Below are 13,929 nucleotides of genomic sequence, written 5' to 3' on the forward strand. Positions count from 1 at the left end.
ATTATTTGAAAGGACTTGAGCCAATATAGACAGGAACCTTTTTTGGACCCTGCCTTGGACTTGTCTTGTTCTCAATAGAGCACTGGATGGTTGAATTCAGGCTTAAAAAAGGCAATAACACACCTGATCCTTGAGAGGGCTTGAGGAGTTGGTGAAAATGACTGAGTCACTTGAAGTTGTTGCCACGCTTTTTGATTTGGCATCAAGGGGATCCCTTGTGGAATACAATGAAAGGCATTAGTAAAATCGTCAAAAACAAGCTGTACCATTGTAGTCTACCCCCAGTCAGGGGCTCACAGTGGGCTTTGTGATGTGGACTTCCAGGCTGGTGCACCATCATCAGACACAGCTGAGTCGGAGGACAGCTGAAACACAAAAATGTGAAAGTTTTTAACTTCTACATTGTATCATCTTTCATAGTAACTAAAGTGACCCATACTAAGTGAAAACATGATGAAAATAATTCATTTTCCAGTCTGACTGTTCTTAAATATCAGGGATCAAGTGTCATTCTTAAAATGACAGGTTAAAGCCTCTGGAAGTGGCTTGACATAGTAAAAATGTATAAATGATATCAAAGTTGAGTGTGTCGATAATTATCCAAAAAAGTTCATAACTATTTTAAAAATTGTTGGGCAGTAACTCATTATTAGTAATAATATTACTTTTCCCAGTAACCAGTAGTGTACATTAGTACTTCTGTTGTGGACACCTACTATTTGAATTCCAACAAGCCAATCACATCGTTGGATTACTTTCTGTAATCGAGATAAACCATGTTTGCTCTTTTATTTTGTAAAAGCCTCCACGATCATTCAATCTTACAATACAATTTACAACCTTAATAATGAGCACTTTAGTGCATAACATATGTTACTACTTACCTCTGTAGCCTCACTATCCATTTCATCATGATATACAGGCCTGGCTGCTTCCTCCTTAGTCTCCTTTGCAGCTGGCTCCTGATCACCAACCACGATGCTATGATATCATTTCATAAAACTTTTAATCAAATGATTTAAAATGCCAACTAATCAACCAGATTCATTAAAATGCAGTGTGGTGACTTACGAAGAAGCATTATTCGGTCCCAGGCTCGCTGGCCCCAAAGTCCCGTTCTTTTGCACGTTTTCATTGAGCTCGCTTACGTTCACTGGTTTGGTCACACTTTGCTGCTGAACTGGTGCAGTCTGTCAAGAAAAGCACAAATATTTACACTGCTATTGGAGCCTCCAAAAGGTGATGGCGGGAATTTTCTTTGCTTTACCTTGCATTTTTTCTGATCCACAGAGACAGGCTGAGATGTATTATGATATAATATTCTGTAGAGTCTACACACCCTTAGCTTTGGCACAGATATTATTGCTGCTAGATACATAGCTAGTATAGCTAGTATAGCTAGTTATAGCGGATTGTGACAGACTGCAGATGTGACTGTGGCTGTAGCCACGGCTGTGTTTTGGTTATTATGATTAAGGTTATTTTTGGGGGCTTCTTATGTCTTTATTCGTTAACAGGACACAGTAAAGCTCCCGTAGACATGTCCACGTCCAACCACAAATGCAGCCATGGGCCGAGCATCCACAGTCACAGTCAGGCAGAGCAGCTGTGCTCACAGTCAGAGCTCGGTGGAGGAACGAGTAATAAATGCATTTTGCGAGGCAACACAAAAGTAGTTCAGAAAAAGAAACTTTCATTGTGGCTTTGGTTGGCTCAGTACACCAGCTTAAAAAAAAGATGAATCTTACCACTGGTCCCGGATTTTCATTCTCCTTTAACCCCATCAGGGCAGTTTTATCTGCACTGTGCTTGGAGTCTGTATTCTTCCCCACACCAATGGGAATGGCTTGAACATTTGGCAGGGGCATCAAGGGTCTTCTGATGAGAGAAAGCAAACATGTACTAATGGCTGTACCCAGGTACTTCACTTTTTTTAAACAGGAGAATTATTTATCAAGTCTTTTGGGGGATCACAAATAGTCTCACACTTTCATTAACCCTGAAAATCATCTTCAAAAACCAAACAACATTTTAATAATTTGTTGAGAATCATTTTATTCAATGCTGTAAAAACTGACAAATCTTGTTCTTCAGATTTAAGATTTTATAGTGCAGAACTAGACTTCAATAATACTTTGATTTATTGTGTAGCTCCCCTCCCCCACGAAAAAAGGCAACTTGCAAATGGTGGACGATGGAAATTTCATCCTTCAGGGGGAAAAAAATCCGTCGAGATCCGTTTTTTTCCTGACTGAACCTGAACGCAGCATGAGACTCCCGCGGTAATTAAACTAAGAATTTAATTGTGTAGAACAACGCGGTAATATTTGGCAACAGAGTTGCCTTAATAGACGTGTCGCCCTGTATTCCAGTGTTATTTTGTGGCGCAAAGAGCTACATATTTAACTTCACTGGTTATTTAGTCGCAGAATACCTTTTCTTGAGTCCAGGTTCTTCGGTGAAAACTTCCTCATGTTTCCTCTCCGGTAGGGTTGTTCCTGGACACTCGATTGGGTTTTTATTCATGTCCATCTTGAATTGTAACTATTATTGTAATTAAACAAGGTCTACTTCTAACACAGCGCCACTTTTCTGTGTCCACAGTGATTTAAGGTCGGTGCACACTGGCGCCAAACCAGTGACCAACAACGAGCTCCTTCCACTTGTTTCCTTTTTTCTTTTTTCTTATCCAATAATATCCAGTATGTTTCGTCTTTTCTGATTTTAAAGGAGGATTGAAAACCAACTGACTGCCACCTACTGTACCGGAGTGTGTACCGTACTTAATGTTATATTCTATTAAATATGTTATAAACAACAACACAAATAGACAAAAACAAGTCATATATATAGTCATATCCACCTACCTTATGTACATAAAGAAACCTTAAACCTTTAACCATAAAATATTTATTTTCAGCTCCTTATGCAGCTACAAATGTTATTGTTTGTTTTTATATATATATAGTAACTGGGCACATATAAGATTATGTTATTGTTATCTTGTTCTGCTTATGCTATAAGAGTTTGTTTGTACATTGAGAATCCGAGGTATAAACCAGAGTCCAATTCCTTGTATAGTTGTGCACAGGTACTGGCCCCCTAAGGTGATTCTTCCCTGATCCTATTATGAAAATAAATAATAATACGCAACTATAGCTACAATCTATCAGATCGACAACACATATAAAAATACTTTATAATCCCAGTGGGGAAATAATTTTGTTACAAACTCCAGATTACAAACAACATATATTAAAACATATATATATAGTATAGAAAAATCAAATGTACCACTGTTTAATAATGTGCATAAAAGTGGCTAAAAATGATTGTCCATGTTTGAGTCCGAATTACAGAGGGGGTGTCTGACTCGCTGAAGGAGGCGTTTGTAGAGATTGATGACCCACAGGCAGGAATGATCTTCCTGTGGCGCTCTGTGGTGGGCATCCTGGCGTGAGAGGATGTCCTTCTGCTGAAGGCTGCTCTCTGCTGGCCAGTGTGTCGTAGAGAGGGTGGAGAACTATTGGAGCTGAAGCCTGGACAGCAATCCTCCTCCTCTGCCATAACGGTCGTCAGTGTCAGCTCCTCCCCCCACGAATCACGCCCGTCCCTGATCCAGTTTTGTTAAGTCTGGTTGGTGTCTGGCAGACCTTGCCAGCCCCAGCCTGCCCAGCATGTGACAGCGAAGAAGACGCACTGGACACAACAGAGCTCATAAAACATCCTCAGCATCCGTCCGACAGAGTTAAAAGGCCTCCAGCCTCCTTAGGAAACAGATAGGTCGTCTTTGGGCCCTTTTTGTAGAGCCGCCTCTGTGTTTTCTTGGTCCAGTCCAATATATTAAAAGTAACACCCCCCAGGTAACTTGATATTCCTCAAACAGTGGTCCACAGGGACGCCCTGGATGGAAACGGGGTCACCTGGTGATTTCGCCCCCCCTCAGATCCACTATGAGCTCCTTTGTCTTTGCAATTGAGCTGCAGATGAGTCACGCTCACGTCCAGTGCAAGCTGCCCACGCACAGTCCTGTATTCACGCCGATTCACCCCTTTCATTACAACGCAACTATTTCTGAGTCCATCAGAAAACTGTCTGAAGGTGGCAGGACTCGTTCGCAAATGTTGAAGTCTGCGGTAAGAGGGGTGAGAGGAAGGGAGAGAGGAAGTCCCCTGAGGGCCACAGTGTTGCTGACGCACCCCTGTCAACACACAGTTCGTAGGCGTACGTCACTGTGTCTGCCCATCTCGGTAAACAACAATTCCAGGACACGATGGGGGGACTCCCCTGCATCGCAGTCATCTTCTCACCCAGTAGAGCCGGATGGTTGATGTTGAAAGCACTGGAGAAGTCAAAGAACATGACTCTCACAGTGCTCGCCGGATCCTGTATCTTGTAGCCTTATTACATGCCCTTATTTTTCCGCTCATCCCTGCAAGCCCCGACCTCACTCATATGTCCTGTCGTGTAGGATTTAGTGGCATCTATTGTTGAAGTTGCAGATTGCAGTTAGCTGGACACTACTCATGTCTATGTTTGAGAACTGGCTGTGAAGTGTGTAGGAGAAACTAATGTGGCCGCAAAACTCACAAAAAACCTAAAAGACCCTATCTCCAGCAAGTATGTGGTTAGTCCATTCTGGGCTATTTTAAAAACATGGCAGTGTAATGAAAACACAATTCCTATATACAGTTGATTTTACACTAATGAAAACAAAAAGGGTTGAATATTATATTTGATTTCTGCCAGTAGATCCTCCTAAATATTACACACTGGAACTTTTGACATTTTATTCATTTCTTCTGGGACACTGATCACTATCGCTGTAAATGAGCCAGTGTTAGCCAAAAGGCTGATTTTTAAATAAAAGCAAGGGAAACATAAGGCAGCTGGGTAAAAAGCCAAGCAGAGTTTAATTCAATTTAAGAAAAAAAATCATTAAGGTAATCCACATTGTCTGACAGTATCAAATATATTCTTCATCTGTTTATCTGTTTACAGTCAGTCTTCGTCGCTCAGAAAACTACGGTTACATACGTAACCATCTGATTAATATTACAAGAAGATTGGGAGAAAAAAAGTTGTTTATCTTCAGACAGAATCTCTGATTTGTATTATAATAGGGGGCAGTACATTTGTCTTCAGACAGCAAAACAGCACAAGAACAGAACAAAATAAAGTTCAGATACAATCAACAGTTTGACATTAATGCTGCAATTTTCGTATATTGCACAAGGATCCTAATGTAACAGCCTCTCACATGGTTTAAATTATTAATCAATCCAAACAGAAAAAGTAAAATTATGAATGGCTATAATACTGTCTGCATGTACAGTATATTATGTGTCTGTGTGTATATTTACATTTAGCATGATGATCATTCCACCCCAGATAACCATTATTAACAGTCAGTACAAAAAAAGGGAACATTTTCAACTGAAAGCAACATGAGGCAGCTGGGTAAAAAGCTAAGTTTAATTCAACTTAAGAAAAAATAAAAACAATCTCGATGTTAATCCACATTGTATGACAGTACCAAATACATATTCTTCGTCTGTTTATCTAGTTACAGTAAGTAACTACAGTTACATACATAACCATCAGATTTACATTAACGTCATATGTTCCTGTCAAGCACAGTGTTTAATTATACATGTCTTTTATAACCCTTCTGCCCCATAATTAACATATTCAGTACACAATAAAGGCTGTTAATGTGACATAACTTTAAATACATTTAACCGTTTCCAGCATAGAATAAAAAATAAGTCTGTTCACACATTTCACCTCACATGATTATTTAGAACAAAGGCTGCTTTTTAAAATCACAATACAATTGATTTCATGTTTCATTCCCTTTTCCCCTTTTCATTATAAAAACACATAGTATTAGGTAACATTTATAAATTGTTCATTAATTGTATGTCCTCGAGCAAAACACACACCATCCATTGCCACAGGTGTGTGAGGCCTTGTGAAGAGCTTTGATGGACCTCAGGTTAAAGCGCTATAAGTACAGTATGTTAATAACAGTATATCAGATAATTTCATCACATCACAGGCATCAGAACAAACAGATCCCCATACGCTCTCACTACTTATCACAGTTCCTTGTGATAATCACATAGTTACATTCTCCTGACGCATTTTCTGTGTGTTGAACATCTGAGCCCACTTTTCCAGCTCTGCCTTCAGTTTGCTCGCTTCAGGTCGGTCTTTTGGCTTCTCACTCAGCATTGACTTAATGATTTGCTCCTGCAACAAAAAAAACAACCAAAAACTGCTACTGAGTCTTTATACCAACAGGAATAAATGCTGTTATAATGTTGCTGAAGCTTCACTCCACAGTATTTCCAACATATGCACTGGCACACGGTGGGAAATACTGTTTCATGTGATCAGTTAGGATAGATAGAATATGGTAATCTACCTCCTTGGCAAAGGTAAGTGAAAACTCTTTGGGGAACTTCTGACATCTGGCTTTATGCAAAAACTGGTGTTCATGCAGTGATAAAAGAATGAAAAAAACATGTTAGTTAATGTACCAATAATTCAAATCAAATATAATAGACACAGGTCTACATAAAGTGGTAACACTGCTGTGGCGAGTCTTTGTCAGACTTAAATAATAACACACAATGTTAGGTTCAGTTTATGAAAGACTCACATCTCCTCTTTCATGGCCAGTAGAAACTTTCCAAAGGAGTTCCAAGTATATCAACCCCAGAGGAAAAATGTCCACTTTTCGGTCGTAGTTCTCCTTGTTCTGTGATAGAAAATGAACACAGTATTGACAAAAGCTGCCTAATATTATCCTTTCATTTATCGTCATGATAAATTAACTAGTTATGCTCATGTGGTAAATTAAGTTTTAGCTTTCTGCTCCATTTTTACTGCTTAAATCAGCTATTAAGTTTTGAAATATTGTTACATAGCAGTTGAGCCTGAGCTTCAGGAAATCCATAATTATGGCCATTAGAAAAAACATTTGTTACCACAATAACATACAGAATTAAAAAAATCTCAATATCTCACTTGTTCAGGAGCCATGTAAAGTGGGGTTCCTCTGTTCACTGTTCTATCCATCAAAGCGTCATCATTATCTCTGGTGACAAGACCGAAATCCCCGATCTTCACAGCTCCATCCAGTCCAAACAGGATGTTGTCAGGCTTAGCATTGAAAACAAAAACAGGAATTGAAATAAATAAATGAATGTAGCTCCTCACTTGATGGGCATGTGAACTAGTGAACTTACGAAAAAGATTTTAAAAAGGGTATCTGTGTACCCGACACCAGCATCAAATCTAAACGGTCAGCATGATTACATCAATGATCAATGATCCGTCTCAGGTTGCTGATGGGGCCCCGTCAGGGTAAACCGGAGGACATAATGCTCACCTTAAGGTCCCTGTGGATGTGCTTCGTGGAGTGAATATATTCGACTCCACTCACTATTTGTTGAGCAATGCCTAGACTTTCTTCTCTCCTCTTGGAGTGTTGCAGAGACCGAGTGTTCTTCTCCTTAATCCACGCTCTGAGTGTTTTGGTGTCACACAACTCCATCTGAATATAGAGGTACTTAGAGGACGATGATGAATTATCTGTAGACCTAGAAAAGTAGAAAAATTATTTAATTACTCACCCTTAACTTGAAATTAAAAGTTAAGAGTGTATGGGACTTACTGGGATGAGGTGTAACTGTCAGCTGAATTGTCCCCTCTTGGTAAATTCTTGGTATCTTGGTATTCTGAATCCTCCATCCAAAATGTGTAGTATCTAACAATATTAGGGTGAAGGAGATCTGATAATGTCCCTACCTCTCGAAGACAATTCCTGACAGAAAAGGAGAACAAGTAAATGAATCAGTACACAAAGCACTTGCACAAACACCGCACACACTACAATGCACACTGGAACCTTACTACTGCATACTTACTCTTCACAGCGGACAATCTTTACAGCATAATCCTTTTTCAACAGTTTCTGTCTTACTTTGTAAACAACACCAAATGTTCCACTGCCCAGACGCTTCAGGGGATCAAAGTCTGACGTAAACCTGTCGAAATTAACATTTAGGCAAAAAGGCAAAAACAGAAGTGTCCTTTTGATTGTAAATAAATTATTGAGAAAGAGACTTAAGACCATATTATCAGCAAAAAACACACTGCAAATGAATATCGTTTTCATACCTTGACTGGGCTGGTGTCTGATTCTTAACTTTTCCCATATTATTGTTTTTGGCAGCAGACTAAGAGAATAAAAGAATAAAAAAGATTAAAATCGTTGTAGTTGTATCCTCTTTAACAACGTGGACATACAAGGTGTCATCTGTTACATCAAAACAGCCAAACAGTACATTGTTTTGTAGCGACTCCCCTCAAGAAGAAAATGTTCTCTTATAAGTTTACTACTGTTCTGTTGCTCTCTCTCTTTCTAAGCAGAAGATAAGACAACATTTTGATTTGCTTTAACTATCACAGATTTTAAAATTGTGGTAAAAAAAGTGCAGACCTGATCACTGGAGGAGTTTGATGAATCAGTGCCTATCCCTGAGCTAGTTGGCACGCTCTGTGACGATGAATGAGACTCCCTAGGAGAACATAACAAGAGTTAAGCATTTTCATTATCAAGCTGTACAATATGTTTAAATACTAGAGTCAATGAACAATAAAGCTGACAACCTGGATTGTGCATCATCTTCAGATTCATAGGACATCTACAATTTAAAAAAAAGTGGTTAATTGTTACAATGTTCCAAATAAAATTAAATAATAATAAATAATAATAATAAATATTATATTATATATATTATAATATTATTATTTAAATTAAATTATTTAATTTACCTGAGCCGCGGAGGGGTTTGATGTATCTGCGAACATTATTGAGCTACCTGTGCTCCCTGACATGCTTTGTGATGATGATTCATGGGACTCCCTAGAGGGAATACAATGAGAGACATGAGTACAGCTTTTGTCAGTATTTAACTCCACGGTTTGTTCTCCTATTGATCACAATAAATGCCTTACCGTGTAGGTGGTGTACCATCTTCGGACACTGTTGATCTGAAGGACACCTAAAATGCACAAAGAATGTGTTTGACACAATGTTAGACATAATTACTGAATGTAAAATTTCACCTTAGTGGAATTCAAAAGTAGCTGGGGTTTAGATCTGCTGCTACCTGTTAGTATGAGAAACAGGGACTGAACTTTACAGAGACAGAGACGGGCTCACTTTTTCTCAAAGAACACACTGAAGTTGAGAGACAGTAAGAGGTCTCACTCTGCCACAATTTCCAAGTACCATTAACGTCCCCCACACAGTCTTTGCCTACTTCTTCTTTGGGTTAGACTAAACATATTGCTCCTATTCTGATTGTTATTGATGTTCCTTTGACAGTTTGGTGGGATTGTGGCAGGACTACTGTGTTAGACTGCATTACTTTTGCTAGCAGTATCTAATAAACTAGTGAAAAGTGACTGCCTATTAGATGATTTAAAGTAGAACATATGAAATACCTTGCTGTCCCAGTCTGACTGCTCCTGAAGAGCAGACCAGGCCAACCGAGCTGCGTTTTGTTTGGCTTCCTTGATGCTCTGACCCTCACCCACAGGGTAGTCCTTATTGTTTATCACTAATTTGTAGAAAAATCTGTGTTGTGTTTTGAAAAGGAGGAAATACTTCAGATCATTACGTAAACGGTTTAATATAGTTTATTACTGAACATCAATCAAGAGTTAACATAGAGTGTCTGTAGTGTTTATTCAGGTTACAGAGGTTCAGGTTCATACTTACTGAAGGTTATGAGATGGACCGCATCTCCTCTCTTCCATAAATTTATGGGAGCTGCTTGTTTCCTGGCAGTAGTGGTTGACAATTCCTATGTAATTTGTCTCTGTAAAGCTGTTGTTGGAGCTCACACTGAGGCTTTTTGTCTTATTACTGAAAGAAACAAGTAACATTTCAACATGAAAAAAAACAAAACATGAAAATTAACTTATAGTAATAACTGTTAAGATTTACTCACCTGATATCAGAAAGATTTAATTCCTCCTTTTCTTTATTTGATGCATGGTTGGACTTCTCATCTGCAGTCTTGAAAATTAAAAAAAGGTACAATTTTAAGATGTGGCACGACACAATGGATTTTTAAGCCTAAGAAACTGTTGTATATTACTCACCTCTGCCATTTTACTGCCATGTATCACATCATATACAAGCTTGGCTGCTTCCTCCTTAGCTTCCCTCCTTGTTTCCCCAGTGACCACTGGATACTCCTTACCATCAACCACAAAGCTGCAGCATCTAATATCACAAAAACTTTAATTAATTTTATGCATTTTTAAAATCGTGACAAATTAGCTAAGAGTCTGGAGACTTACGGAGTAACATTGTTTGGTCCCAGAGACTCCACAGCCTTTATAGACACCCTATTCTTCTGACCATATTCATTGAGCCAGCATATGTAGTTGATGTCACTGGTACTTGTCTGATGAACTGGTGCAGCCGGAGGTTTTGCTGCATTTTCTGTCTGTCAAGATAATAACAAATAAATATTAAAGAGAGATAGAAGAAAGGAACGCTTTTTGTAGCAAACCTATTGTGCCCAAATGGGAAAAAGCTGAATATTTAGTTTAAGAATGAGCTGTATGGGGCGTCCTGGTAGCTCACCTGGTAGAGCTGGCACCCATTGCACCAAGGCTGAGCCCCTGTTGCAACGGTCTGTTCAACTCTGACCTGTGGCCCTTTGCTGCATGTCATGCCCTCTTTCTACCCCCTTTCCTGTCACTCTACCACCACCACCACAAAAAACGAATCTATAATCTGTAATTTTGTAATGAAATTAAATGTTTGATTACTGCAACTGTATTTTTAGTGTCTTGTAAACCCACGGGGGGTCGATCCAGTATCCTCCAGTGAAGCAAAGAGGAACTACAATCTTACTGAGTCCGCTGGGTTCTGATGTCCGTTCTCCAACAAGCATTTCAGGGCATTTTTAGCTGCACTTTGCTTGGCTTCCTTCTTGGTCTTCCCCACACCGTCAGGATAGACTTTACCATCTAAGACTGCCCTCTGGGTGAATCTGTAGAGCAATTATCACATTTTTATTATAACGTTACAGGAATGTTGATGGGAAATAATGTGGCTGGGGTTCATTTAATTACATGAATCTGTACACTACCACAGTCAGCCTCTAGGAGGCAATAATCATCCACTCTGTCTTACTGTGGGACTCCAGCAGGATATCCACACAGTAAAGATTGGTTCAGTTGTGATTACATCAATAGGGTGAAAATGGAACATTTATTACATACATACGTTTTGAGGAACTTGTATTTACTCCTGTAAACTTTATACATCTCCTATGACATTTACTTGACCACAACTGACTTTACAAATAAAGATTTTGCAAACCAAAGAGCATAGCTGATCCTAAGACAGCAAGCAGGCCATCTCAGCCATGTCATCTGCTGCAGTTAAAGGACTTTATCAACACACTTTGTTCTTTCAAAAAATCAGTATGGCCTTGCACAGGTCATGCTCCACCCATTCGCCTATCTCTGAAAAACTTACCTGAGAAAAATCTCTTCCTGCTGTGAATAGAAAGGTGTGACAGGTCCTTACTCTCATATACCTGCTGTGTTTTTCTGTGGGTATCACCTTGATATTGACCCACCACCCTATTAATAATTAACACTCTTACCTAAGAGTACTCCCAGTTTGAAGGAGCACGACTGTGGCAGGATACATATATATCAATACAAAGGTATGTGAAATCCACAGCTAACAGAAATGGATTAAACTCACACTTTATTATGTGCAGGTCCAACAGAGCCGAGGTCCTCATAGCACAGTACAGAGCGTCTTTTCTGTGCATACTCGTTTAATCTCGCTACGTGGTTTCCAGTTTCCATCATAAATGCAAAACTCTTTTTCTCTTTTCCCTTCACGTCTTCACTCTGCTGCTTGTCCCGTTTATCTGCGCACTGTTTCGATTCAGCTGATTTCAGAAACCTTTAAGTTTCTATTTCCGCAGATGAACGTCATTCACGGAGAGTCACGTGGTTTTATTTTGTGGGAAGTGAAACTGGGCACCAATTAATGTACTGTATTTATTTACTTATTGTAAACGACTGCTGAATATCAGAAATGTGTTGTTCATTATCAGTGACTACAGTTATTATTGTGGTATATATCTGTCCAGTGGTGCGCACACAATGTTTCAGGGTCGGGGCAAAATTGATAAAAGGGGCACTTTCTACACACAGGGGTTGGGAGGGTTACTTTAAAAATGTAATCTGATACAATTGGAGTCAGTAACCTAATCCCAGTATCACATTATTAAAGTAACGTAACTGTCCATTACTTTTGTACCACCTCAACACTAAATATGCAAATAAAGACAAGTAAGAAGGAAAATGTATAAGATTACTTTTTATCAAACAATACAAACTTAGAAAAGAAAACCAAACCTGCTCAGGGTATTTTTAAAGAAAAACTTGCTTTTCATTAAGCAAATTCAGGTACGAATATTATGGAATATAATGCTGGATAAATCTTTATTGATATTTAAAGATTTATTGAGTAAATAAAAAGGGGAATGGAGAACAAACAAAGGGGCGTGCAAGGACTCCGGCTGACAGAGAGAGCGTGAGGGTGGATCAGGTGCAACTGATTAATGTACTGTATTTATTTACTTATTGTAAACGACTGCTGAATATGTATTAATAAAAAAATGTGTGCTCTGCTCAGTATATTCTACTTCCTGGTTTATTGTCTTCACCCCAATGGAGTGCCAACAACACTGATTCACAGAGCACACAGATAGATAGATAGATAGATAGATGATGATTAGATAGATAATTACGATAGATACGAATAGAATAAGATAGATAGATACGATAAAAATAAATAGTAAATAGTCTTATCCATTGAACCTACTGGTGTATACTAACTGAGAGTAGTGTTCATTAACAAGCTGTAATCAAGTCCCCTTTATGTCTTACCTTTTAAGACTCAACAGTCAATCACTGGACATACAGTATTAGGAGCTGAACTATCTGAGATCCATCCTTTCTGTTGACGTTTCCTCAACATAGCTGTTGCCAACCCATTAAGGATTTCATTTTGTCCTCTTTCTTGTTCCTGACATTCCTGTACTGCATTTGTAGGCACAGTTCAGACTCGACCCATGGAAAGTGGATTCCTAAACCTCACTTTCACGGATAATCACAGATTGAATATGTTGTTTATATACACAAAACAGGCCATGGCCAAATCTACAAGTAAACACTAAAAACATTTGTGCACACTGTTTGGGGGTAAATTACTTGCTTATCTTGAATTTGACAAAAAATACTCACATGTTAGATCTAAGTCCCAAATACTAAATCTTCATATGTGAACATGGTCACATTTGGTACATAATGGTGATTTTCTGGAACCAGGTCACATTACACTCAGGTGATGAAAGTCCCATCAGACTCATTCTGATGTCAAAGCAAATAATCAGTAGACGACTCCACATCACCCAGCACATACTAAAGCCCACACACAGTATATAACATGACAAAACATAACAGAATAAGAACCATTACAGCCCAGTTTTATTTTCCACTTCAGTTTTTTCTTTAATAAGCAAAGGGTGTAAAGAATACATTATTTCAGTACCAGTTCACAAAGTAATAACTTAAGACATGATCATTTGTTAAAAGTGAATAATGTTCACATATAATAACAATTATGATACATTTACACATAAGTTTTGCCTATTGTTTGAGGATCCCCATGTAATAATAGATATATAGATATAATATATCATTCTATGAAATGCCTATTAAAACATTTTTTATATATTTTGTTGGGTTTGGTAACTTCCCTTATCTCAAACATTTCTGACAATGTTCAAACCCAAAGAAATCTGT

General features: G+C 38.6%; 1 protein-coding gene across 1 annotated transcript in view; it reads right to left on the reverse strand.

The window, feature by feature from the left end:
• The window catches only part of LOC118329569 (3-phosphoinositide-dependent protein kinase B-like), a 15,160-nt gene extending 3,151 nt beyond the window's left edge, over positions 1-12,009 (reverse strand). Inside the window, 24 exon segments of the mRNA XM_035663792.1 lie at positions 124-214; positions 298-365; positions 885-981; positions 1,072-1,190; positions 1,749-1,878; positions 6,125-6,255; positions 6,431-6,493; positions 6,668-6,766; positions 7,036-7,170; positions 7,400-7,610; positions 7,685-7,834; positions 7,938-8,057; positions 8,191-8,249; positions 8,513-8,591; positions 8,683-8,717; positions 8,848-8,938; positions 9,031-9,077; positions 9,523-9,655; positions 9,800-9,946; positions 10,032-10,099; positions 10,186-10,309; positions 10,387-10,535; positions 10,949-11,087; positions 11,813-12,009. Coding sequence (XP_035519685.1) covers positions 124-214; positions 298-365; positions 885-981; positions 1,072-1,190; positions 1,749-1,878; positions 6,125-6,255; positions 6,431-6,493; positions 6,668-6,766; positions 7,036-7,170; positions 7,400-7,610; positions 7,685-7,834; positions 7,938-8,057; positions 8,191-8,249; positions 8,513-8,591; positions 8,683-8,717; positions 8,848-8,938; positions 9,031-9,077; positions 9,523-9,655; positions 9,800-9,946; positions 10,032-10,099; positions 10,186-10,309; positions 10,387-10,535; positions 10,949-11,087; positions 11,813-11,922 — 2,595 coding nt within the window. The 5' untranslated portion in view covers positions 11,923-12,009.
• Positions 12,010-13,929: the final 1,920 nt, after the last annotated feature.

Source organism: Morone saxatilis, unplaced genomic scaffold (assembly GCF_004916995.1).
Source record: "Morone saxatilis isolate NCDOM2014 unplaced genomic scaffold, NCSU_SB_2.0 Contig19, whole genome shotgun sequence".
NCBI classification, from domain to species: Eukaryota; Metazoa; Chordata; class Actinopteri; family Moronidae; genus Morone; species Morone saxatilis.